This window comes from Lissotriton helveticus, chromosome 7, assembly GCF_964261635.1.
Source record: "Lissotriton helveticus chromosome 7, aLisHel1.1, whole genome shotgun sequence".
In the NCBI taxonomy this organism is placed as follows: domain Eukaryota; kingdom Metazoa; phylum Chordata; class Amphibia; order Caudata; family Salamandridae; genus Lissotriton; species Lissotriton helveticus.
The window spans coordinates 764425401-764453152 of NC_136068.1; the positions used below are offsets into that span (position 1 = coordinate 764425401).

The window sequence follows — 27752 nt, forward strand, 5'->3', positions numbered from 1 at the left end:
ACTTGTTTGTTCTCCATATACAATTTAAGCCAGTTGTAGTTTAGTTAGAAAAATATTCTCATCAGGGATGTGGGCAGCTTACAAGTTCTGGTCATTCTTTAAACCATGGTTCTCAAATGATCCATGGAATGCAGGGAAGGTAAGTGAAAATTCCATTTAAACTACTGTGAGCCCAGTGGCATCTAGCATGTAAGGAGGAGAGGGGGGGGGGGGGCAAAAATAAAATGAAAAAGCAAGTTTAAAAAAATCCCACTTATCTTCCCGATGTGACGCCCTGTTCCGCGATTGGATCTTCTAAATGCAGGCAGGCTCCAGGAAATTGCAGTAACCAATCCTGGTGCTGCTCTCATGCTGCAGCACCAGGACTGGAGGGAGCGGCCTCTCTCGCTGCTCTCGAGGACACTGGAGCCCTTTGCTGTCTCAAACCCAGCTGTTTGCTGTCTCTAACCCAGCTGTTTGCTGTCTCTAACCCAGCTGTCTAGGACAGGGAGATTTAATCTGCACGTCTGGTTGGCCAGCCCAAGACGAATGGCCAAAAAGACATGCACATTTTAAACATAAGTGCTCTGTCTATCACTGCTTTCTGCTGCTGCCTGAGCGGCAGCAGCAGAAATCAGAAAGCCCAAGTACCAACCCCTCCCCTACACACCCCCAGTCCTGACACTCAACCTAGGACGGGGATTTGAAAAATAAAATGGTAATAAATTAACTTTTATTACCATTTTGTTTTTCCATCTGGAGGCACTTTTTTAGTGGAGTGACGCTCCTCCGCCTTAACGGAGGAACCACCCCGGTGTGGGTAAACATCATAGAGGACGTATTTAAATCCTTAGTCGCTATGCATAAGTAACACTTTAAGGTGCTTATTACCTGTAGGGCAGTGCATCCTGTAAGGTCCATCATGCTTCAAAACATTAATTGGGTAATATACGGAGGGTATGAAAGCAAGTATTACAAAGTCGATAACCTTATCATATCAAAAGCTTGATGGAGCATCTGCTTTATCAGTCAGACTGTTCTACTTTCCATTATAAGCGATGATTTCAGATTGGGTGACTCTCTTTGAAGATTTTAAATTGCTGAGGGAAACATCTAAACCAAAGTATCAGCATTCGAAAGGCTAGGGACCGTACAAGTTCTGGCTAGTAATTAAATAGCCAATGCCACTCGTTTACTTGAACACCAGTCTCACCAGTTACATTTCAACAGTACCAAAATGTTCCAACTCCATGAACTATTGGTCACTGCAGTTTAAGCCTTTTGATATCATCACATTTCAGAAGGTTCAATCTGGAATAGAGTAGCAGAGGATTGTTGCCACAGGCATAGCTTGGCCTTGGACGTGGGGAATTAGGCACACTGGACTGGGAGAAGATTAAATTGCAATGATGGGGGCCCTAGACAATAGAAAAAGGGTGTGTTTAGTTTGTGGATATCTCTTGGTTGTGGATGTGTCCTCTTTCCTGTGTGAAAACAGCAATTATCATTATCAGACCATAGAGCAAGAAGCGGCTACCTGGTCTCGACCATGAGAGTTGGGGTCTTTTGTCTCTGATGTCTTGGGGTCCGTCCTACTAAGGCTCTACAAACTGGGCCAAGTACAACACTTTCAGCACTGGACTCTCAGTGGCAGTGATGGCGAGCAGTCACAAGCTTAGGTCGGTATTTTGGGTTGCTTAAGCTCAGAACTCAATCTTCCAGCAAGCAGTACAATAAATGATCTTCCAAGCCAGTGATTTTCTTTATAAAAGAAAACAACTTTATTACACACAAAAACTAGATAGTACCAAAGTAACAGAAACTAGCACTGTTTAGTGAACTGGGCACTGAGGCTACTGCTATCCACTCCCCTCCGCCCAGGTTCCCCTCCTCCTGTAAATAAGGCACTTCTCTACTATGGGTAAGAATAGCGCTGTTAGCATGAATCAAAGTTCAGGCAAGTTTATCACAGTTCTTATTAGTCGTTGGTCCCTCAACAAAATGCAGGTCTTTAAAGTGCAGTGTTGGGGTCTGTAGTCAGCTGTTGACAAGCTGCCATGTTGTTCTTGCTTCTAAGAGAGAACGTGCTTCCCAATTCGCAGTACTTCAGTTTAGGTGAGGGAATCGTGTGGGGCAACGGCAGTAGCCAATGTCAGAGGCTCTATGGCCAGGAATTTCAGGTAACTTTCAGATGGCTCCACAGGTCGAGTATGATTATGCTCACCATCCTGCCATCTTCTAGGCGCTGGTGGTGGTGAGTAGGTGCACATGGGCAGTGTCATTCTGTTATGCGGTTCACCGCAGCATTGCACGAGTGTAGGAGCACTTCATGGTCATTCTTCTTGGTTACGGTGACACAAACAGCCACTATTCCGAGGTTCCCAATTGGAACCACAACTTGGAGAGTCTGATGCCCACAGACACCTGGGGCATGCAGATGACTTTCCTTCATTCTCCTTTCTCTGGCAGACCCCACTTGCACTCGTGTCCTGCAGCTTCTGATTCTTCTAGGACTGTAACACCGCCTGCAGGTTTCGCAGGCTCCTTGCATCTCTCAGCAGGATGGATGGCTTCTAGATACCTCAGGATATAGGCCAGCGTCTTTTAGCAAGGCAAGACTTCCTGTGATGTCTATTAACCCCAGGGAAGCTTGCTGTAACACAGACACCAGATCAGGTTTCACACCAGTCCCATGAACACTGCGGAATGCTCCCTGCTTTGGTCATACAGAACTTAGAACTGAAACAACAAGGAGGTCATTGGTTCCCATGTTTTTACAGTAAAGCAGACAGGAGATCTGGATTCACTGTCTTCACTTTCAGAATCAATTTATGGTAGTTCTCCTTTCAAATGTCTTGTTTGCAGGCAATTCTTCAGACCGCGCTTCCCAAACTTTCTAGAACCACTACACAGTTGTTAGAACAACAAGCTTTTGGGAACCATATATCTTTAATGCATGTGCCGGGAAAATCTTTTATGTTACTAAAACATCATGTGGTAGCGCACTGTCATTTACAGACAGCATATTTCCCAATGAAATGGCCACTAACTTTGCACATTGCATTGTTGTTGCAAGCATTGTTGGGCCAACCTTAAGCTGGCAGCCAACCCCGTCAGCGGTAATCTTTTTTTTCAGTCCCTTTGGTCTCCCACAATAGCACAGGAGTCCACAATGGCTTTTGTTGGTCTGGAACAAGCCAAATCATATATATTGTTTTCTTTTTGGCCCTTTTGAAGTCCCTCTGGGACAGGGACCCAGACAAGGGCTACGAGGTCAGGTTATCCCTACCCCACCCCTTCTGTTTTTTTATTGATTTTTCACCCCTGTCATAGACCAGTGCCCACAACATTTCTTCTCATGTTGCAGCCAGTGAGTCGGTGCTCTGGGTTCTGCCGGGCCACTTTCGGCTGAGCTGGCCCAGCCAATCTGAATGCTTTATTTTATTGTTTTTTTCATGCGGGGCTAGATATTTCTTTTTTTTTTAAAAGCACACTTTGAGTAAAGATTTAGCTTTCTGCTAGATATGGGGTAATTCTGTTCAGCTGCTTTCCCAGTAGCGCTTTTCAAGCCTGATATGGAAACTGCATGAGGAAATAGTGTTTTGGGATCCCCACCCCCCGTTTTCCCAGCCCCCGTTTGATGAATCATTCCAAACCTTTACAGGAAGTAACTGAGGTAGATGAATAGTTTAAAAAAAAGTTTTGTCAAGATTCATCAAACACCAAAGTTATTAGCAAAATAAAAACCCGTCTTTCGATGGAAACTTGTCTATAATAACACTGGGCAATATATGTATATTTAGCTATAGATATAGAAACACATATACATAAAGTCAGATCTAAACATTTTAAGCAAACACAGGTTTGCAAGGAAAAGTAGTTTGACAAATTAATTTGAGTGGCAAGGTGCTGTTTTTTTTTTTTTTTTCCGTGTCGCCTACTAGTACATTTAGCAGTTGTGTTGCTTGGCACAAGGGGGTGCCAGGACAAATAGAGCTGGAACACGTGTTCCATCTGGGTCCTCTCTAGAGAGGTCACTACCTTTTAGAGGTCCTGTGCTGCTCTGAGGCTCATGCTAGTATTCATTAATTAATGCTTTGCCTGACTGCCTCACACTGCCGGAAGCTCAGCAAGAATGCCATGGGCCCTGTTCAAAGTAAGGTAAATGGCCACTTTGACTGCTGCTGGGGTAGTGAAATACAGCAATTGTCTGTTTTCAATGAGCCCTGGTACCGCTGCACCTGCAGCACCAATGGTATCTATGCCCCTGCTTTAGACTGACCTACTTTCTGCGATGTGCTGCCAGCTGTCCTCATCCTTCTCCAGGCAGCTGAGAATGAGCCAAGAGGAAACTGCAAGCTCACCCTTCGACCTCATCTTCGGCACGGTCTATAGCGAAGGCCCGTAAGGTCTGGACCCACCGATCTGGAAGTCACGGCTTGCACACGGATCTCAAGAGCAGCTAGGTGTTATATGTCCTAGTTGTTTACATTGATATTCTTCTAAAGATGTTCACTCTGGTCTGGAACGTGTATAATCATGTGACAGATACAGCAACCTAGCACCCTACCCTGCCTTTGAGTTTTGCAGAAAAATTGATATTTCTGCAGAATTTAATGTTGGTTTTATACCCCAGGAAGCCAAGCCTTTTAGTTGATATGCTACGTGGGGTAAAAATTGAGAACTGTAATGATATGTCTACGCTCTAGAAATATAAATAACAATATAAAATTAAACTACGATTTACTGAAAGTCTCACTGTTAATTCTTGAAGCCCGAGGTCTGAAATTTCAAAGTGAATTTGCATTTTCATATGTTTTTTCTTTGGCTGAAAAAGTATTTACTTCTCTGAGGAAAAAGCGTGAGAGGAAGGACATGGAAAAGGAAGACATTTGACGACCAAATGGGAGAGGGAACCGACTAGGAGAGGAAAATGAAAGTGTGGATAATGGAGGAAGGGAATGCAGTGGAAGAGGAAACAGAAAGGGTTTAGGTGAGTGGGGTGAGGCAGGGAGAAGAGCTGGGACATGAGATGGAGACAAGAGGAAGATAGAGGAGGAATGAATGAAGAAGGAGCTGAAGGAGGAATTTACAAATACCATAAAGCTATTGCCTTGAATAAATGGCTCTCATTCTCATGTCATGACACAATCTCAAATAAACTGTTCTCGTTCCATAAAGTATATATATTTCCCTGTATGAATGTTTTTTCCAGCAGATCGATTTGCTCTATGTTTGTTACCATAGCTAAAGGTTTGCTTTCACTTCTTAGTTATATCACACAAAAAGCAACCATTTGTGAAATTGTTGGGTTTTTTTCTGCTCAGGAACTTAAAAAGAAAATCATGGAGGATTTGGTGAGGTTAGGGAAAGAAAGCGGTCTTCACTCATTTGAACAGGTAAGACTATTGTACTTATATGAGGTAATGGTGCAGCGGCAAGGTATGCCTTGTAATGCTTGCTGTATGACGATACATTCTCCTTATCATTTCCTTGCAATTCCATGAGCCTGTGCAAACTGTATATGTTATGGCGTTTTTAATGATTTTAGAAGTTTCTATTCGAAGTTATATACAACATAATATACTTTCAAACACATTTAAACAAAGTGAAAGGTGAACCATACACCAATTCCAATCAGTATATCAGAGTAGCCAAACAATTCAGAGCAGATTTCAAAGATGTGTTTGAATATTCTTTTTATTCAGTCATTTTCACACATAATCAATCTGTACAGAAAACAGCCAACGCGTTTCGTCCAAAACATTGGACTTCTTCAGGGCAAACGTAAAAACGATGAGCAAGCGGGGGGTACATCAGAGGCACCCATCCACTTGCTGGCACTGTTCGTGGTCTTGGCACATCTGGTAAACCACATTCCACACATTAACATATGTTTACAAAATCTTAGAAATTCATTGAATTAATACCAAAAAGTGCTATTTGCTAGTTATGGCCAGGACCACAATTCATACCGCACATAACAAACATGCCACCGATAATTCACTCACTAGATGCAATGCTCTTAACCTCACCCTCAATTTCAAATGTCATAAATAATTTTACAAATATCTTTGTACTCTTAACACTATGAAAGAGACAACTATGAATGAAATATTCATCACTGTTATTTAATTACCTAGTGTTTTAGGTGTTGTTACTTAATGGGAAAAACATTGTGAGGTCATAAGCATTGCATTTGGTGTATGAGTAATGGTTTGCAAATCTGCATGTTTATATGTCTATTGAGTCAGTGGTTTCTAACTTCACTTTAACCTTTCCTTTTGTTTGTGAATTTTTAAGGGGTTTTTGGTCATATACCAAGAGCAAGAGTCCTGTGCGACCAACCAACCATGAGCAGCAAGTACCTGCTACACACAGCCTTTTGTTTCATTCAGCTTGAGGATTAGCCATAGAAACTGTCCTGCAGTCAGGCTATTCACCAAATCATCCTCAAGCGGTCGAACACCACTAGGCATGGTCTTTGATCATACAAACGGGAGATGGGCTGCAATGCTTGGCGTGGCCAGATCTGACACACAACTATAAAAGTAGCTTTAGGGGAGAGGTGTTTGGAGCGTGACACCACTCAAATAAAGGTGTTTGTGGCTTGGTAGTTGGGTCTGGGGCCCTCAGTTAGGTCTACTATGGCTGTGTTGGTTTTTCTTGTTGTTCCGATTTCACTCAGAAGTTTTAACTTGTTCATTTTTTTGATCAGGAGCTTAAATCTATATAGTGACCGGTTTACCAAAAAGGTAGCAAATCTGTATCGATAGAAGCACTCCTTGAATAGATGCAAATTTACTACCTGATTGGAATTCACAAACATAGGCAACAGTAGGATTAGAAAGTTTCACCAGTCTCAGGTTTTTTTCATGCATTCTACAGGCAATCAAACACTCAAAAGATGATGGGATGAATACTTGCAAATAGCCTTACCACTGGCAATCACTCAGGGTGGCATTCCGATCATTGTTTTTTGCTCACTGTGCCACACGTGACAAGAGGGCCTGATTTAGGGTTTGCAGATGGAATAAAAGGAGACACGATGGTAGAGGACTTTACATCTGCCACCTGCCTTTACTCCGCCTGCCAAATTTAAAGATGTCTCCTGGCCCTGCAGATGTCTCTACACATTGGTATGTTGACCGTGAGTAGGCGGGCAGGTACTCTGTCACAATGGAGTACCTGTCCACCAAACTCTAAATAAGCCCTAGAAACCCACCTAATGCTAATCAGTACTAATGTTGCTCCTCATGGGAACAATCTATCCAGAACCTTGTTCATCTCACCCATTCACCCTATGGCCCACCACCTTCTTTGGAAATTTGAGATCACCCCGAGCGCATAACCCTCCATGGAAAACCAAGGGGCATATCATCAAGCAATAGCAATAATTATCGCTGGCCGCGTTTAGCGTTAACATTTCTATCGCCCGGTTAGCGCGCTATCAACAACGCGCATCGCCGAGGCGATAGAAATCCCGGCGTTGGCGACGAAAATCGGGAATATCGATTCAACCCACTTCTACGAACGCAGGACCATCATGTCGCCAACACGAACCTGCTCTCGAGCAGTGGGTTGAACCTCCACGGCTGGGCAACAGCCAATTCAAATCCACCACAAGCAGATCAGGTAGTTCACGTTGTTTTATTGAAAAGTTGCAAGCAGGCAACACCCAGGATGCAGGCAGGTTCGTGTTGGCGCCAAGATGGTGCTGCGTTCTACGAAAAGAAGAAGTTGACACCTATGCAGGAAGGGTGGGAGCTGATGTTCGCATTGAATTCTGAAAAGCGGGGCAGGCTTACTAACGGGACAGAGCACAAACCCACTTGGGTAATAACTGTGATTATTTTACATGAGTTACAAGAGCGCACCCACAGGGGAATACCTCGGCGCACTACATGTACCACATGTACCAGAAGGCTCTGAGAAAAGCTGCGCCCACTGGGGCAGGTGATATGAATATAAATGTGTGCGAGAAACATTGCTCTTTGTGACCATCACTTGCCACTGATGAAGGGAAAATCGGGACTCCCCCATTCACAACAGGGAGCAAGGAAGATTGTACGTGTGGCACCTGGCAGTGCTACATGGGGTGGGGGGAGGGTAATGTTGGGCTGCAGGAGAGCCTACTTTGGCTATTGGCTGCACCGTTCGTTGGGGGTCCTCTTACAAGGAGAGGAGCCCGGCAGTTAGGTCAGGGTCCGCAATAATGCAGTCAGTTCTCCTCCTCAAAGCAGTCACATGTTGCACACACCACAAAATATGCAGCATAGTGAGAGCTGTACTAGGTATACTTACAGTTTAAGCAGCAAGGTACGTGGCATAATGGCTGGAGCGGCCCAATGTCATGTTTAACAAACCAGGTTCAGGGCTAGCAGGAAGATCGGCCTTCCGGTATTCTGGGCAAAACACTCTTCACCCACGTGCTTAGCATTATATGGTCTGGCGTTTAGGTGGGGGTGCTCATTAAAGAGTTTTCGGACTAACAATGAAACGTTTTCTGAACAATAAAAGGCCATCGGTGGGGGGGCGTGGCCTGAGGCATCAAGATGGCGGTCACACTCGAAGAGTGCTCCGGACCCCCTCCGTCATCCGCCGCCAACTGTCGCTGTTTACCTCCCTCATCGGCCTGCCGAGCTTCCCTGCATCTTTGGCTCTGCTCCGATTCTTTCTGCAGGTGGCTCGGGGGTGCTCTCCTTCATCCTGCGGTCTCAGATCCTCAAAATGGCGGATCTGCTGGTGCCAGACCCTGGGCCTGACGACTTCCGCGGATGGCCCGGCTGCATTGAGGTGGCGGCGGTGTCTGGGGCCCATCTGCTCGCCCCCGACGCCGGAGATCGCTTGGTGGTGGGTCCTCGGCGCTGGAACCCTTCCCGGCCAGCCAGCACCAGACGTTGTGTGGGGCGACATACGGAAGGAGCCAAGGGTGAAGCGGCTGCCGCGGCTCAATCAGAAAGGGGCACAGTTGGCCTACTGGTTCGGCCTGCTGCCCCAGGGGGACTCCTCCAGAGCACCTCCCTTGACCTGCCTCCGGACCTCGGCCGCCATTGTCGGGCAGTGGCGCAGGCCCTCTTCAAGCTTTCCCATGTGTCTCCCCCCCCAGCCTGATGCCCGGTTGTATCATCGGGTGAGCCGATGGGAGGGGGCAGTCCAGGGACTATTCTTCACCTGCCGGCGGCTGACGCCCATTGGATCAGAGGAGGGGTGCTGCCTCTGGGCCTTCCTGGGGGTCGCCCCGGAGCTGTGGACCCCTTGTCGGTGCAGCCTCTGGTGGAGCCTCTTCCGATGCGGGTGCGTGGGCCGCCCTGGGCCTGGGCATCCTGGTCCCGAACCACCCACTGTCTTGCAACGGCGCGGGCGCAACGGCCTCACCGCAGCCGGCGAGTGACGGTGAAGGCGCCTGGGACTCTCCTGCGGCCTACATCGACATTTCACCGGTGAGTGGGGCCTGGGGTTGGGGACCGGCCATCATGTCGGGTGGCGGGGCGGAGGGATAATCTGGTGCCCCGCCACCCCTTCCTCCATCGTTATCCTGATCCCCCCCCTCGCAGTCATGGGCCCTCTCCTCAAAGCCCTCATCTCTGTCGGCCGCAGGCCTAGAGAAGGGTGCTGTTTTCTGGACCACCTGGCGTCACACGTGGTGCTGTGGGTCCCTCATCAATACAGCCTCTAGTTGGGCCCTCCCCTGATGCAGACGGTTGGGCTGCCCTGGGCTCGAACCCACCCACCATCGTAAACCTACGTGGGTACAACGGCCTCACTGCTGCTGCCAGGCGATTAGACCTGGGGACGTGTGAGACTTTTTTGTCGCCCCCACCATCAGTGCACCGGTGAGTGGGGCCTGGGGATGGGGATCAGCCATCACGTCGGATGGCGGTGCAGAGGAGTAACATTGGTGCCTCCGCCCCCTCCCTCCTTCATTGCTTAATCCCCCTCCTTCACATATCACGCTTCTCACCAGGGGGTGCCTCCCTGTGTTTGAAGGGTGGGGTCAGTTGGGGCCCCATCTGCTCCGGCCGGCCCGTGTCGGACGAGGGGACCAGGCTGTGGACCTGTCGCTGTCACTGCCGTCTAGCCTGGCCTGGCCTAGCCGCCTTCCACTGGAGTTTTGTGAGGAAAAGAGAAAGGGTCCAGGAATCCTGAGTCTGGATATGAATCCCTAAGCGTCTTGGAGGATTATTGCTCAAGAGAAACGAGTAAAAAGAAAGTTGTGAGCATGTGGTCCTCCTTTCCAAATATTTATGTTCACCCCCATCAATGGGTATATTTTTCTTTTATGTCTTCGTGAAGATAGCACAGTACTAATTGGTTGGCGTGAAAGTAGTTCTTTTTAATTGTGTTTTTCACTTTATTTCATCCATTTTCACTCATTTATCATTTTTTTATTTGAGAATATTGTTTAAGAAGAGCAAGAGATTCTTTCACTGGCCAGCGCTGCACCACAGTCTGACAGATCACACGCCGCCGGCCTTTGCACGCTCGAGAGCAGACCATGGCAGGGAAGGAACACAACATTTGCAGATCTGGTCACCCTCTAATGATGTTTGCCATATTTTATGAAAATGTATGAAACTGATCCCGATACACTATAAACTTGAAGAAATACAAATAGCCTTGGGAAAGCCCTGGCTTTACTCGCCACACAGGACGAAACACATATCGGCTGTTCTCTCTTGCTCTTCTTAAACAATATTCTCAAATAAAAAAATGATAAATGAGTGAAAATGGATGAAATAAATATTTGGAAAGAAGGACCACGTGCTCACAAATTTCCTTTTACTCGCCTTTCACTGGAGTGTTCCACACGAACCCGACACCGACCCCAGGTCACTGAATCAATCTTGGTCTTCATGGGGGGCCTGAATGGGTGGACTTGAGCGCCCGGACCAGAGTATTGACGGTCTGGGTGTCTGAGGGCCCCCCTCTGCGGGACAGCTGTTCACCCCCCGTGCCCTTGCAGGGGTCCGACCCTGTCCTCGGTGGCGATGGGCAGGAATCGCACTCTGCAGAACTCTGCCCCTCCAACCCAAACCAAAATGAATCAATTTACCACGTCAGACCGAGATCCTGGAGGAGGGACATCTAATGCGCCTGTCCCCCACGGGGGCGATCTCTCCACCATCCTTTAGGCGATAGGCGCATCGCAGGCCTCAGTTGAAAACAAGATTGGCGAGGTGATGGTAGATGTGGCTCTTATTCGCCAATACCTGCGCAATGCCACTGCGCGAATTACGTAGGCGGAATCCCGAATCTCTACGGCGGAAGACATCACTGGCCAACTTAAGACCCAGGTGGCCCGCTGAGAATGCCGAAAACAGGTCGAGGAGAAACAATCCATGCCTTATAGGATTTCCCAAAGGGGTTGAGCAAGGTAATGCAGATGCGCTCGTGGAAAATTGGGTGCGTTCCTGGATGCCCAAAGAGTCCCTCTCGCCCTGTTTCGCAATTGAGCGGGCACATCGCTCCCTGGCCCCCAGACCTCCACCTGGGGCCCCCTGCCCGACCCATACTCCTAAGGGTCCTTAATTTCCGGGACAGAGACACTATCCTCAGGGCGGCTAGGGCGCAGGGTCCACTGCTGTTTCAGAACGCGCGCTGCACCAAGAGTTCTCGCGCTAGCTGCAGTAGGTTGACTGCCTCTACTAGCTATTTTTTAAATTGTTTTTTACTACTTTCACTCTACTAATTGTGTGCTGTTTTACCTGCAATTCTGGTCTTGACTGTTCTTGGGCCCCATACCTTCACACTTCCGCCCCTACCCTGGTCCACCACAGGCTTGCCCGATTGTTGTGGAGGGTAGCGAGGCGGTGAGCGTCATTTCCGGCTGGGAGGGTGGAGCCAGGGGTTAACATTCTAGCTTACTTAAAGAACATGCCTTTCCCTACGCGCAACGGACGCGCCAAAGGCGTGTCAAAGGCCAGCCAGTCTGCGCCCGGCCGCGCCTGTTCCGCGACCAGCGCCAGCCCTGCTGCTGGTTGACCCCTCATTGTTAGACTATGCTGGACGAGGTCCCAGCTATTGTCTTTGAGACAAGGTGACTGTACTCTCCCTGTAAGTTTTAGCCTTCTGGGACTTGTCAAGGATGATTTCAGATGTGATAACTGTTCGTTCACTTTGAAACCACCTTGTAAACTACCCCCCTTACAGGCTAGGGGTGCCATGCATCCCAATCCCCCGGGATCTGTCAAAGCCTGCCTTCTGAATTGTAGATATTTGGCTTTCCCTCTCGACTTACTCTTGGGATCTCATGTTAACGGAGACATGGGTCAAGGATTCCTCCAACCCTGATATTAATCTGGCAATTCCCCCAGACTATCGCTTTGCTGGGATCCATCGCCCGGGTTTAAAGGCGGGTGGCGGGATCGCTATTATTCTTCGATCCCATTGGAGGATTACTTCCAGGAAACTCACCAACCTTGGTTCTATCGAAGCTATGTATTTTTTTCATTTTGGATGCCTCCACTCTTATTCTAGCTGGCGTCTTGTTATATAATCCCCCTGGCGCCTCGCCATCTCCCATCACGGAACTCCTCGCCTCTATTGCGGATCTCTCCCTGAAACATCCCCATTTCATTGTTCTTGGAGATTTTAACATTCATGTGGATGTCACTGCTTGCACGAAGGCTAGACATCTCCTGGATACCATGCACAGCCTTAACATGTGGCAGCAGGTACAGGGCCCTACACACCAAGCAGGCTCTACCCTTGATCTGCTATTCTCTAATCACTCTGGTCTCACTACATTAGCTCCGATACCCCTCACTTGGTCTGACCATTACCTGATCCCTTTTAGGTTGACTATTCCCCAGCTATCAGATATGCCAACTAAAGCCAGGGTCCTGGGCAGAAAATGGCACAAGGTCACCTGGGAGGCCCTTGAACCTATGTTGGCCAAATCGTCAGACATCCAATGATCTGAATATTGACGTTTCTAATTTTAACACCAACCTTTCCTCTGCCCTTGACTCCATTGCCCCTCTAAGACCCTTATCTTCATTTAGAACAAAGCCCTCTGCGCCCTGGTTTTCTGCGGTCTTAAGCATAGAAAAAAGTAAGTGTAAAAAACTGGAACGCAGTTGGGGACAAACGTATGATACCGTCGCCAAAGCCACCTATAGAACCGCACTAAAATAAATTTGATAAACTTAAGCGTGCCACTATGAGGGAATATTTTGTCAGCAAAATTAATGCGACTGAAAACTCTTCCAAAATGTTATTTAAAATTGTGAAGGAATTGCCAAACCCTCAGCCTTGACGTGTCCGATCCCGCCTAGTCAAATCCTCTGTGACGGTCTCTCGAATTTCTTTTACGACAAAATTGCTGATATCTCTGCCTCTTTCACTCTAGCCTCGTCATCACCCTTGTTAGTCCCCAAGGTCTCTGTTGAGGAGGCGTTTGTGTCTGTTAAAACCCTGTCTATGAACACTGCGCTGACTAGGCTTCGGCTATGTAAATCTGGGTCACCATTTGACCCTGCCCCCGCCCAGGTGCTTAGCACTTTGCCCCCCCTCTTGGCGGGACCACTACTTTCCATCTGGAATACATCGCTACTCTCGGGTCAGTTCCCCTCCTCATGGAAGCAGGCTATGCTGATCCCCATCTTAAAGAAAGCTGACGCTGACCCCTCAGTGTTCAGCAATTATCGGCCTATCTCGCTTTTCCCTAAGCCAGCTAAAATTCTCGAGAAAGTTGTGCAAGAGCAGCTAGACGATTATCTGGAGTCCAGACTACTATTCCATGACTCACAGTCTGGCTTCAGATCCGGTTTCAGCACAGAGACTGCCCTACTGGAGGTATCCGAGACTATTCGTGAATGCGTGGATGTAGGCGAGGAGGCCATGTTGGTGCTCCTTGACTTATCCGCAGCATTTGACACCGTCTCGCATGCCATTCTGCTAGACTATCCAGCTTTGGGATATGGGATACCCCTTTAGCCTGGATAAGATCCTTTCTGACGGGCAGAACGCAGCGGGTCCACCTTCGACCTTTTGTTTCTGAGGATAACATGTGGCGTACCGCAGGGCTCTGCACTAAGTCCTCTCTTTTTCAATGTCTACCTCTCTCCTCTGGCTGAGGTTGTTGAATCCTGGGGGGTCAGAGTGATCTCTTACACTGACGACACTCAGCTTATGTTCTCTTTTAGAGATCACTCTGACGGCAGCTTTGCCAACTTTAGATGCTGCCTCATTAACATCTCCTCCTGGATGACTCTCAACACCCTTAAGCTGAACACCGATAAAACTGAGGTGCTATTCTTCAACCAGAGCACCCCACTACCTTCTATCTTGTGGTGGCCATCGGAACTTAACCCTCCACCGATACCAGTTAAATCAGCACTTAACCTGGGCTTTCATTTTGACAATAAACCTTCATGTGAGACGCAAATTAATAAGGTCACCTTGGCTTGCTTCGGTAAGCTCCGCATGATACGGAAAATTCTTCCCTTTCTCCCCCTTGACTCGCGCAGGACTGTCATTCATGCTCTAATTACCTCACACCTGGATTATTCCAACAGCCTGTATGTTGGAGCTCCGGGATACCTGATTAACCGACTAGAATTGGTTCAGAATGCCGCTGCTAGGCTTATATATAACATTCCTTATCGCCATTCAATCACCCCACATCTGATGAAACTTCATTGGTTGCCAGTTATTCATCCCATCCAGTTTAAATTGGCTTTCAGGGCACTTAATGGCCTTGGCCCGGCTTATCTCAGGCGCAGGCTAAAGCCGGTTCAGTCCGCTCGTGCTCTGAGATCTAATCATCTTCGCCTTCTCTACTCTCCCCGCTTTTGCCGTTCCAGGACAGAGGAAAGAGCCTTCGCTGTTGTGACGGCCAAACTGTGGAACAGCCTCCCACTGTGTCTTCGGCTGATCACATCTGAACCAGTGTTCCGACGCAAATTGAAAACATGGCTGTTTATCAATCTATAGCCATGCTTCGCAGAATTTTTTTGCTGCCTAGTCCGTAGCGCCAGGACACCCCCGTTGGGGGTAGCCGCGCGCTCTACAAGCTTCACAATGAATAAATAAATAAAACAACAGGATCATGGTCTTCCCGGATTACACCAGGGAGGTACAGGCCCAGAGTCGAACTTACGATGAGGTTAAACAGAAGCTCCGCAACCTGGGTCTTCGCTACGGTCTCCTTTTCCCGGCCTGGCTCAGAGTTGTCTTTCAAGACAAATCATTCTTCTTCGACAGCCCCCAGGCGGCATGGTCCTGGCTCATGGAAGAGCGGACCCTCCTGAATCGGCCGGTTCCATCCCCTACCCGGCGAGACCCCCCCAGCCCCACCCAACCCTGCCTAAACCCCCAGAGATGCCAGACTAGGTCCCGCAAGAAAAACGACCGCCGAGGGGAGGCAGCCCAATCACCAGGTGCACCGTCCCAGTGCCCTCAATCCCATGCTTCAACTCAGAGGTCCGCCACTCCCAGACCGACTAACTCGCTGATTGACTTGAGCCGTATCCCTGACCCCTCCAAGACCTTGCGCCCTGCTATATCCGACTCCGACCTGTCTAAGAGCCCTGCGCTTCGTGGAACCGGAGAAGACGAGGGGACTTGAACTTTGGCCTAAAGCAGGAATTTCCCATTACGGCTCCCAGATTGCTCCTACACTTACGATTGTTATCTAACCTATACATTGGGAGCGATCCATCTTCATTTCAACCACGTTTTTTTAAAATGCTTTCTATTTCAGTTCCTGGACTTACTTGTATTTCCTTGTTGCATATTTGTCCTAAAAGTAATTGCAGCTGTTGACGAATCTCTCAACCAGATCCATGGAGGGGGGGTCCAAGTCTGCCATGTCTAGCTAACCGTTTTAGTATAGCACTTAGTCTCATTGGTGGGTTGTTGTTTTGAGTTGTTTACCTTTTCAGGGCGACAGATACTTCGCCTTCGGTAAAGTATAGGGTGGGGTGAGTTGGGGGGCGTGGAAGGGTGGGCAGACCTTTGTCTCCCAATTGTTTGTTGTTTTTAACCGCCTACGGGCCGCCGTTCCTTGTTTTTCTTGGTAGCTGTCCATGTATGTATGTATGCCATTGACGACGACACAAGATGTACCATAACGCACAGCTTCTCCTAAAGACCCCAGCCACGGAACGCTGCTTCCCTTGGGACCCGGGACTGCTTGCGCTTGCATCACTTCTTCCACACACTTTCCACCTCGATGACGTCCACCTCAAATAGACCCCTCCACATCCTGTCGTGGAACGTCAACGGCCTATTAGACCGCATACAACGTACTGCTGTTCTCCATAGCGCCCAACTACACGCGCCTGATATCTTGTTCATACAAGAAACACACCTTCTAGGTACACAATACAACTTTCTCGCCTGGTATGGGTTTGATAGGGTCTTGCATTCTGGATTCACCGAGGTTCCCGGGGGGTTGCCATACTGCTTAGGAAGGGGCTCCGCTTTACCCTGGTGCAGGCCGAGACGGACACACAAGGCCGCTATGTGGCCCTGATGGGTACGATCGAAGGACACCCATTTAATCGCCTGTGTGCATACGTCCCTCCCACCACCATGGCCTGTACCCTTTGCCGTCTTACACTTGTATTCTCCTCCTTTCCACAGGGTCTGACGGTCATTGGAGGCGATCTCAACGCCGTTCTGCAACACTGCCGCGACACAACAGGTACTCAATCGGCGCCCCGCATTGCCTCTGCTAAACGCCTCTCTGACTGGTCCTCTGCCTTGGGTCTTTGCGATGCTTGGAGGGTGTGGAATCCCTGCCGAGAACAATATACCCACACTTCGGCGGCCCACCATACCCACTCTCGTATCGACTTGTTCCTGCTACCTGCCCCAGACTGTCAACTGATGTCCGGGGCCACTGTTTTGCCCTGAGGCATCTCAGATCACTCCCCCGTCTCCCTCCGTATCGGGAACTCCCCTAATGGTACTCGTACGGCGTGGTGGATAAATGCCTGGTTCCTGCAGGATGCAGAAATCGTTGAATCCCTCAGGCAGGAACTGAGGCACTATTTTTCAACGAATACGGGTTCGGTCTCTTCACCGGGAACACTATGGGAGGCCGGAAAGGCCACTATACTAGGGGTTTGGGTCACGCGAAGCGTACGGAACAGACTGCCTGACTTGTGCAGTTGGAGGCCCACGCAGCACAGCTGGAGGTGGCCCAGGCCAACACTGGCAGGGACGACTCCGACCGACAGCTTACACTGATCCGCGAAGAGATCTGCCAGATCTCACGGAGTCAGCTAAAATGCTTTGGTGCTCCTCAGTGGCACGCGTGTATGGTTGGGGCGATAAAAATGGCAAATTACTTTACATTTTAGTGTCCTACCCCAAAGCCAACCACATTATTCCCGAGATCCGTGATGAGACCGGGGTTCACCAAGTCACCTCCCAAGCTATCGCCCAAACCTTTGCGGGCTACTATGCTGCCTTTTACGCGGCTCGACCTCCCAGAACCTCTCTGGCTGATTTGCTATCCGAGACCGGGACTCAGCTGCCCTGCCTCTCCCAGACGGTCTCGGAGACTCTGGATCTTCCCTTCACCCGGAAGAGATACATAGGGCCATTTCACTGTTGCACTCTGGCAAGACACCAGGGCCTGATGGTTACCCCCAAGAATACAAGAATACTATGCGACCTCCCGTGACACACTGGTCCCACATTTAGTGGAGTTGTTTAAACAGGTAGTGGACACGGGGTCCTTCCCACCAAAGACAGATGTGGCCACCATTGTGGTCCTCCCAAAGACACAGCCACCCTCCCTTGCACGTGCGGACTACCGCCCCATCTACCTCACAAATACAGAGGTAAAAATGTTCGCCACTGCCGTGGTCCAACGACTTCGCCCCCACTTGCAAGATTTGGTTCACCCAGATCAATGCAGCTTTATGCCTACCCTGGGTACCTGGCACTGCATACGCCACCTTCACCTCGCCCTTGCACACCGTCACCACCTCACCCCGTATCTAGCCCTGCTTTTCATTGATTTTGAAAAAGCATTTGATACGGTAGACTGGAGCTACCTGGGGGACGTGTTGGAGGTGATGGGTTTCGGCCCCCCATTATGACATTTTATCCGGGTCCTCTACTCCAGTCCTAAGGCAAGGGTTCTCATTAATGGCATGCCTTCGGAGACGTTTCCCATTGAAAGGGGCACTCGCCAGGGCTGCCCGCTCTCGCCGCTCTTATTTGTGTTAGCAATGGAGCCCCTGGCCTCCCTCGTCCGTCAAGACCCCCTCATCCGAGGTTTATCCGGGTCCTCTACTCCAGTCCTAAGGCAAGGGTTCTCATTAATGGCATGCCTTCGGAGACGTTTCCCATTCAAAGGGGCACTCGCCAGGGCTGCCCGCTCTCGCCGCTCTTATATGTGTTAGCAATGGAGCCCCTGGCCTCCCTCGTCCGTCAAGACCCCCTCATCCGAGGTTGGGCTTGGGACCCTTATCAGATCGATAAGATCGCCCTATACGCCAATGACGTCCTCCTTTTCCTGGTGGACCCCGAGAGCTCAGGCCCAAGATGCTTGGACGCCCTCTCTGCCTTTGAACGGGTCTCCGGCCCCCAGCTCAACCCGGCGAAATCCACATTGGTTCCCCTACACCCGTCCCGGGCTTGCTTCGACTTTCAAACGACGATTCCCCTGCGCAGGCAGTCATTCAAGTGCTTGGGGGTGTAGGTCGCCCTCCCTCCAGAACATGCATGAGATTAAGGATATCATAGCTTGAGCTTCGGAAAGGGTGGTCATACTTGTAAGGGGAATAGCCTCTGGGTAACGTGTGGCGTAGTCTACAAGTACTAGGATATATTGGTGTCCTCGGGCAGAGGGTGTGAATTGTCCGTTGAAGTCCATCCCTACTTGTTGAAGGGGTAGGTCTATTATAGGCAAAGGGTGTAAGGGTTTCTCCCCCCCCCCCCTGGAGGATTCACTAGTTCACATCTAGGACAGATAACACATAACATATTTCTATATAAACCCCAGGCCAGAAAAATCTTTGTTAAAAGTATTTAAGGTGCATGGCTTTCTCACGGAAGGCTCTAGGAACCAACAACTGTTCTATACAATTACCTGGACCCCCGGCTGTTTCTATATAAGAGCCCACGTTTGATACAGAAATAAGGGCCTACCTTATCAGGGTCTGCTTTTTGTACTTGGTCCCAGGCATTCATCAAGGTACTTTCCTCTTTCTTAGCTGTCCGAAAACTTCATTAAGGAGCATATTTGTCTTCTGGTGATTCGGAAGGCGTTCTCTTGCTCTTTTTTATTCTCTGTTTTGGTTTTAGGTTCCTTCACCCTGGGATTTTGTATATCGACCCAACAAAAGGGAGTTTCACTTAACCAGTTAGTAACAGGGTTTTGTTTTGCTACACTTGTTAAATAATTATCTAAGTGGGGAAGATCAGTGCCTAGGAGAACCTTCTTTGGTAGAACTGGGCCTACTCCCACCTTCTGTAAATGTGGATGTCCATCTATTCCTATTAGAACCTCGGCTAGAGGATAAGAGCGTACATCTCCATGATCACAGGAGACTGGTACCATTTCTCCATATTTAATTTGAGTTAGAGGTACTATTTCTCTAGAGACAATGGTGTGGTGGCAGCCTGTGATTACAGGGCGTCGATTGGTCGGCCATTTAGGCAAAAAAGTTCCTTATATTGTTCCAGTCCCTCCCCTGCAACTACTATTCTACCTCTAAAAAGGCCTACTTCCATGTGTTCAATATTTGTCAGTTCTAAGGGGACAATTACGGGTTATATGGCCCCTTTCAATACAACGAGAACACTGGGGAGCCGTTTGTGCATTGGGTGCACTTATGTTAGGTTTGCTCAAGGCAACAGTTGGGGCTTTTATAGGATATACTCAGAATTCTGGAGCCCTGTGGTACGCACAGGCCAACTTCACAGCAGATTGTACAGTTAGGTGTAGGTGTTGTTTTACCCAAGATCTTGGGTTAGCCAATAGTGCCTCCAAATATTGTTCTAAGTCGATTTGTTCAGTAACCTCCTCAATTGAGGTAGAGGTAGTTTGTAGCCACTGGTTTCTTAGATCCTTAATCCTATAGTTCAGAGCCCTGGGGTTGTCTCCCGCCATCCACTTCTCCTTGCAGAAACAACTTCTATAATTTTCTTGGTCACACCCCAACCTTTTTATGTCTGGATAGGGGGTGACACCAGCATGATTGGTGGCCTGATATGCTGCCTGAAGTTCTCCTGACAAAAGACGTACAATGTACTGGCCCGCCTCTCTGAGGGCCAAGTTGCAGTTGTCACTACCCTTTCAAAATTAACAAAAAAATAATCAGGGTCATCTTCCTGGAAATTTCGTAGGACAGAGAGCCCGGGACGTTCGGTTGAACTCTGACACTCGAGATAGTCAGTAAGACGCAATATGGCGGTGTCTTGAACTTGTTGGTTTGCAGTCAAAACAGCGGCCAGCTGTTTAAGAGCTGTCTGGAACGCCTCTCTCTCTTTCTGGGCATTTTGATTTTGTTGTTCGATTACGAATTGCAAATGTCTCTGACCCTTGGCCACCTGAGTGGCCATGGCCTCCATGGCAATCGGTTGTGTCATATTGGTGTTCGATGATTGATGCCACTTCAGAAACCACTGTGGTCACTCTTCCGGCCTCTATAGAACTAATATCCGCACCAAGGAGCAGGTTAAACATGTATTTTATTGTAATGAAGATTTTAAAACAATTCTCATGAAAGTTTCTGTGGTGGTATTTAAGACAAAAAATAGTGTTCTCCTTTTTGTTCACAAATAAGTCTCCCTCCTTTGAGGTCCACTCTGGGGGTCTTCCCAGTATTTCTCTGGTTCAAGTCCCTTCAGGATGTATAGAGAGCCCCTCAAAATGACTTGTTCGAAATTTGGCAACTATAAGTAAATCACCCCGTCACCGTGCTGTCACCACATCCCAGTTAGGTGCTCTCTCGTTTGTGCTTTTGTTTTATTTGTGCCCCTGTGTGGTCCCTTTACTCCCAGACCACCACCTTCAGTGAAAAGAATGAAATAAGGGGACTTGCCTAAGACCATGGCCCTCCAGGGTCGAGGCAGAGGTCATCACAGTATCCTCTCCGTCCTGGGGACGGATGAAGTGGTTTGATTTTTTTTTAATATCTTTTTATTGTTAACCAAAACAACATCACAGCTTACAGATGGTATAAAGCAATTGGCATGAGGGCCAGTGACACATTACACACATTTCCATAATATAGTGTGAAAATTATTTTCAGTGAACGTTAGCATATTAGGGTGTTGAGCCCTCGCTCTGGTCTGGTTCTCTCCTCCTCCGCTCTGTTTTGGTTGTTGACAACACCTTCAGCAGCACCTTCCCTCTTCAAAGGAGTCTTTGATGATGTCATCACCAGCCCTCTTCAAAGGAGTCTTTGATGATGTCATCATCACAAGCACGCCGAGCACTGGTATGTTGCCTTCCTCATTCCGTATGGAATTTACAGTGGCCATTTTGGAGATCGCGTTGACGGAAGCCCGGAATCACAGCATTATTGGATCTACGCTCAGGATACTAATTTGTATGTTCGGGTGAGATGTTGCTCACCAAAGTGGATGACTTTGTGTTTACTATACGTTTGGATAAGATGTCTCTCACCAGAGTGAGGACTTTTGTATTTGTTACTAGAGCTTATTTTGAAATGCCACACTGAATTTGCTACCTCAGTATATGTTTTATTTTCCTCCAGTTTGAGTGAAGTTGTCAGTAGAATCTTTTAAATAGGGGCTGCATGCAATTTAATGCTGAATGGTTATATACGATATCTAGTCGTATTGTGTTTTGCATTTCTGCTCCTGTAAGAGTGTGCAGGAGTTTTGGTGAGTGAAAGTGGCTATGGTTGAGTTCGTATTTTTCTATGGTTCTGTGGATGGTTACGCAGTAGAGGGCGAGTGTATGAAATGTGACCTTGGCCCTGCGAGGGTACACAGTAGAAAGCACGTTGTAGTGTAATTATCCCTGGTCCTGCAAAAATATGCAGTAGAAGGTAAATGTACGAAATATGTCCTGGGTCCTGCACAGGTGCACAGTAGAAGGCACGTTTATAGTGTAGTTATCTCTGGTCCTGCAAAGTATGCTGATGAGGTTTAGTTTTGAGTTCCCTGGTCCTGCAGGAGTATGCAGTAGGGGGTGAATGTCTAATGCTGGTCCCTGTTCCTGTTAGAGTAGTCAGTAGAGGGATGAGTGAAAGGGGTGTGTGGAGTATACCTGTTTACCTTACATCCCTAGTCTTGTGACTGATCGGCTGGCAGTAGAGTAGGTGTAGAACAGTGCCTGGTCCTGTAAGTGAGTGCTATAATTAGTTTGTGGATAACATGTGTATCACTGGGGTGGAAATATTGTTCCTGGTATGGCGCATCCTAGTGGTTTGTGTTGATGGGTTCTGTATGTGGGTATATTTTGGTTTTGATGGATGGGGTCATATGCAACTAAACTGTGAAAAATGTTTAGGGCTTATCTAAGCCATGGTCTGTTACGGGTCTGTTTGTATTTTCATTAGTTGTGTTGTATTTTTATTATTTTCTTAGGGAAAGAGATGTGTTATAACCTGCTGTTGGTTGGAATGCATTATTTCCTTAGAATCTTTGTTGCCTGCTTCTCAGCCAGTGTGTGATGTCATGGAATGTTGGTGAGTGCCTCACAGAGTGGGGTAGTTAGAGAGAGTGGGCTGAACAAAGAGGAGGCTGCTCCTGGTGGTGTGCTTTACTGTGTAACTAGTAACCTGTAACTTAACCTATAGCTTCTTCAATAAACCTATAATCCGTCAATCTACATGAACTGGCTACTTGACTCCTGCTTACCAAAAGGGTATCCTCTAATTACAGAATTTTTCTCACACTGGACATGAGAAGTAATTTAGGAAATATGATAGATCGTTTACCTAACACAAACATTGTTTTTGCCAACATTACTATGTGACAACAGTGGTTGTGGTACAAAAACGTAGATGTCCTCTAGTTATTCCTGCTGCCATATTAGAGAGGGATGTGCAACATTGGGTGTGTTGAATGTCTTTTTCAATGTTAAATCCATTGAAACAAGCTGTGACTCCTTTTTTGTTTTTGACAAGAATTCTTGATTATTTAGGAAATGGCAGTGTTTGTAATTAGTAGTGAATTGTGCTTCTCATGCTTTTTCAATTATTTTTAAGTGATTTTCTCTTTTTCCCCCCATTTAAACACAATGCACCTTTTAATGCATCAACGTTTACCATTTCTGTCAGTTTTTATTTATGTTGTATTTGAACTACTCTAGGTGTTTATACAAGAATGATAAAATAAAAAAACTATCCATCCATGACATCCAAATAACAATTCTTTGTGAACACACAAATCTATGTATGTCTTAGAGTTTCTTAATTTTTGTTGTAGCCCAACTACTTAAGGTCATATTGCTCCATTTGATCACATCATCAGCTTATCAATTGCAAGCCCAAAGTGCAACTTGTTATATCAACCCACTGAATAATAAAAACAAACCCATTGAATAGTAAAAACAAGTTATGCTTTAGGATATATCCTCAATAAATGTGTATCAGGAAAATGTACATATAATCATTTTTACTGCAGACTATTGGTGTTTCTGATCACTCTAAAAACTGCTTTTTACTATTTAGTAGGCGCAGTGGTAGACATAATGTTACTTTTGTGACTTAATATCTTCTTTTGGCTTGTGTCTTATCTTGAGGAAGCACAATTAAATATGTTGTTGCTAATGGAGTAGAAAAGAATGCTCTGAATTTGAGAATAGCATTGCTGTCTTCATACTTAATTTTTTTTTATTTGAAAATGGAAGTATCCAAACTATTAGCTGAGCTGAATAAACTAGTATTTCAATTTGCAAACGGAAGTTCAGCATTTAAGAGAGTCTTTTTATATGGTGCACACAACCTTAATGGAAGTAGTGAAGACATTTTCTAGACTACTAAAGGTCAACAAGCGATGCAATATTACCAGAATAAAAAAAGAGGCAAGAAAGGGAGGTCAAAGGGTGAATGGTATGAGAATGGGGATTCCCTACTTTTAAAAAAAAGAACGAAAGAAAAACGGAGACGAGTAGTCTAAAAGTACTCAAGAAGCAAATGGATTTAAAAATGACAACACCAGGGAGAGCTGCTAAGTTGCACAATACATAAAACTAATATTGTCCAAACTGAAATAAAGTCATGATAAATAAGCACACTTCATTTGTTGAAGGAACAACGTATTCAATATTTTGTATGTGTTTCTGTTTATATGACATGATCATTTGTGTGCCTTTCAAGCTTAATACAATTATCTTTTTTGTGTTTTAGGTTAAAGCAATTCATATCCATTCTGATATGTTCTCAGTGCAAAATGGTTTGTTGACACCAACGTTGAAGGCCAAAAGACCTGAGCTAAGGGATTACTTTAAAACACAGATAGAAGAGCTTTATTCCACCACATCAATTTAAAGTTTCACCAGCATATTCTTAACAACTGACTTTCTAAGAATCCAAGATTATTATTTAATAACATGCAAGAAATTCCTACAGCAGATGAGCATCCTGCTTTTATCTTAGACGTGTGACAACAAGAAGACCACAGGACAGATGTCAAGCAATGACTTTCCATGGTTAAATTAACCTTATCCCTATTTTTCACAGTCTTACATCATGTTCTGTGCTGGTGTATATTGCAATGCCACGTGACTGAAAATGATATTTACAGATTACATTGAAATGCAGTGAATAGCAACAAGTCTTTTAAAACACATTATACGAAATATCTATACAATAGACCAATAGACCATAGATACAAATGGAAATACAGTGAGTATGAAGATATCTGATTAAAGATGTAATACAGAATCTATTTGAAAATAACATTCCTGTAACTGTTGCCGAAACCACTCATAACCATGCGTAACGTTTGACACAGCAGCTGAAGCTGGACTTTTGAGTGATTTATGTAAAAGCAAAAACTATCCATTTTATACTGTGCAGCATATAAATTACTTTTTACACAACTCTATTGGTAGAAAGTTAACTATTGTATATGGGATATAGTTTAATTTTCATTGAATGTAATATATTGACAAGTTTGTGATTAAGGCACTGAAAATGTTGTAAATATCTTACTGGTGTACTTCCAAGTTTATTAGTGAAATTACAATGCTTGTACTTCTTCTCTTCATACTGCTGTTCTTTCTTGCCCACCAATAGCATTCCCAGTCAGCACCTCAGTGAAATAAGTAAAAAAAAAATACTTGACCTGCAAAATACAGTTTTCTATGTTAGAAATACCTACGACCAACAGAGTACACTTTACACATTGCACCCATGCTCCCTGATGATTGCTTGACTATTGTTTACAACTGTATCAAGTTGGATGACAGTGTAAGTTCAATTTAATTTGCTTCCATTTTTTTCCAATATGCAGTATTCTATTTGTCTTTTGATGCAGATACAAATTAGACTTATTCAGTACTGGTCAAGTAGTACAAACATCCCAAAAACCAGAACATTTCAGATAGTGACAATTTCAGTCTATGTGACCTTTCTGACTTCCTGCAAATGCTAAAAGAACTCCAAGATATAGGAGTCACATGTTAGTTGCCTTTTAGATGGCTCTCTGGTGATTTTTAAAGCCATTGTTTCTTGCACAATCACAGCATTGCAATCACTTTTGACTTCTCCTTGCTGATTGTTGGCCACGTTGAATGGGTCTGTGCTTCTATTATAGATGGTGTCAGAGACACGTAAATCTGTTAAACACATCTAGAATGAAATATATTCAGTTGTTCCACTCATGAAATAGTTTCTTGTCATTCTGAAGCGTAATATCACAAAAGAGCATTAACTCAGCATTCTGTATATCTCTGGCACTGTTTAGTTTGTGAAAAATGTTTTCAAAACATTCTGTTTAATGATATGTAAATAATAGCAATATGGACTCGAATCACGTTTTTTGATGAATAGGAATGCTCCAGACAGTGTCTTTTTTTTTTGCACATTAAAGGACCATGTTAAAAATAGCTACAAAGCAGTATTCACAATTGTGTGTCAGCCACTTCAAACGGTGGTGTTCCCAAAATATTAGAATGTATGGTCCGATGCTCACTGAATATAATAGTGCTGTATATACCAGTAAATAAAATGTAGGGTTGTTAAAATAGTAACATAAACCAAAAGTTTTTTAATTTCCATTTTGTGAAAAAGCACAAATGTGACTAATTTGTATAGATTAATATACTGCAATGCAAAACGAATGTAAACTGGAAACAAATGTACTACTATTTTTGCATGGAAATATTTCACATTAAGCCCTTCACTTTATACCAAAAGCCAACATTGTATTCAGGCCTGCAAACCTGCAATAATAATATGAAATACCCTGAAGGGTATTCATTATTTAATGAGGCAAAAGGCTTAAAACTTTAATCATATCTCACTTTATATATATGTAAAAAAACAATGTAGTAACTTTTTTTAAATTGTTTGTTAAAAATAAGCATGTATCTAAAAGATAGTATGGCGTTTCTGCATCCTTTTGTAAGGAAACAGAACAACCACGATAGTTTTAAGGTTGCACATGGCAGGGCTGTTTTTGGCTTATATGCAGAAAAACTTTATTTTTAAAAAAAATTCCCTATATTATGCGTGCCTGTTGAAGTCAAAAGGGTGTTATGCACTAACTAGAACATTTCTAATAATACCCACATTTCGGTGGGTGGTCAGTTAGTTACTCATGAGGATATATGTTTGTTCTGAAAGCTGGATGAGTGAGAAGAAATGACTAACCAAATAAACATTTCAAACATTTCAAATATTTATGTTGTTATTTTCAATGAACAATACTTGTGGGCTACAAGATAATGTGATGAAAATGACATGTATGTATTTGTTATTTGTTTTTCTTCATTCTTTCCTATGGTCATCAATGATATCACCCCGCAAGTACGTATTTGTTTTATGGTTATCCATTCCAGCATAATTTTAATAGAAATGAGACAATGGAATGCACTGTATTTTTTCAGGTCTTGTGTTTCAAACAATAAAGTTCAAGATGAATCAGACCTTCTCTTTCTCCTATCATCCTTTGGTTTGAATGTTATTTTTTTCAGTGTCCTGACACAAAGCATATACCAGACATTGGTTAAGCCTTTCTAAATTCAAAGTATCTGTAATACTTTCAGTCTTTCTATGAACCCATTCACTATTACTTAAAATTAAAGGTCTACTCCTTTTTATGATATTCCTCAATGTTTTTCACAGTTCCCTTTAGCATCACTTTGAAATACCATGATGGTTCAAGTTTCACATGTGCTCTTTAAGTATAGCAGTGTCTGATCTCTTGGCACCAGTAATACAGTGTTTTTGTATTGTAAGATGCACTTTCAATTATAAAACAAGCATTTGCAATGCAATAGGTCTCGCAGCATTAAAGTTTGAGTTACTGGCATTGTAAATGACAATGCTTTGCATTAACTTTTTTTTTATTTGCAATTGGTATATAAACATTGTTTGTGAATGGTAAGTTGCCAATAATATAGAGTGCTAGTTTTGCTGTGCTGAATAAATATAGGCCTTGTTCGCTACGCCTTTGTAATGGAAGTCAACAGACATAGTCAATGACCACAAGTGTTTAACTTGTAGCAGTGCAGAGTGATATGTTGTAGATTGTATGCCTTATTTGAAGTGGGGGAGGGGGGACGACAGGACATAGGTTAATAAAATAACAGACAATGTAAAATTCAATATGCCACAAACCGTAAAAAGGATAACAAATAATTTTAAAAAACACAACTT

The 27752-nt window shown here is 45.4% G+C and overlaps 1 protein-coding gene across 2 annotated transcripts in view; it reads left to right on the forward strand.

Moving 5' to 3' along the window:
- The window catches only part of ACSL6 (acyl-CoA synthetase long chain family member 6), a 465401-nt gene extending 438382 nt beyond the window's left edge, over positions 1–27019 (forward strand). For both annotated transcript variants that reach the window (XM_078653126.1, XM_078653125.1), the window contains exons 20-21: positions 5307–5378; positions 24276–27019. In XM_078653126.1, the coding sequence (XP_078509252.1) occupies positions 5307–5378; positions 24276–24416 (213 nt within the window). In that variant the 3' untranslated portion in view covers positions 24417–27019. The remainder of the gene's footprint in view (positions 1–5306; positions 5379–24275) is intronic.
- Positions 27020–27752: the final 733 nt, after the last annotated feature.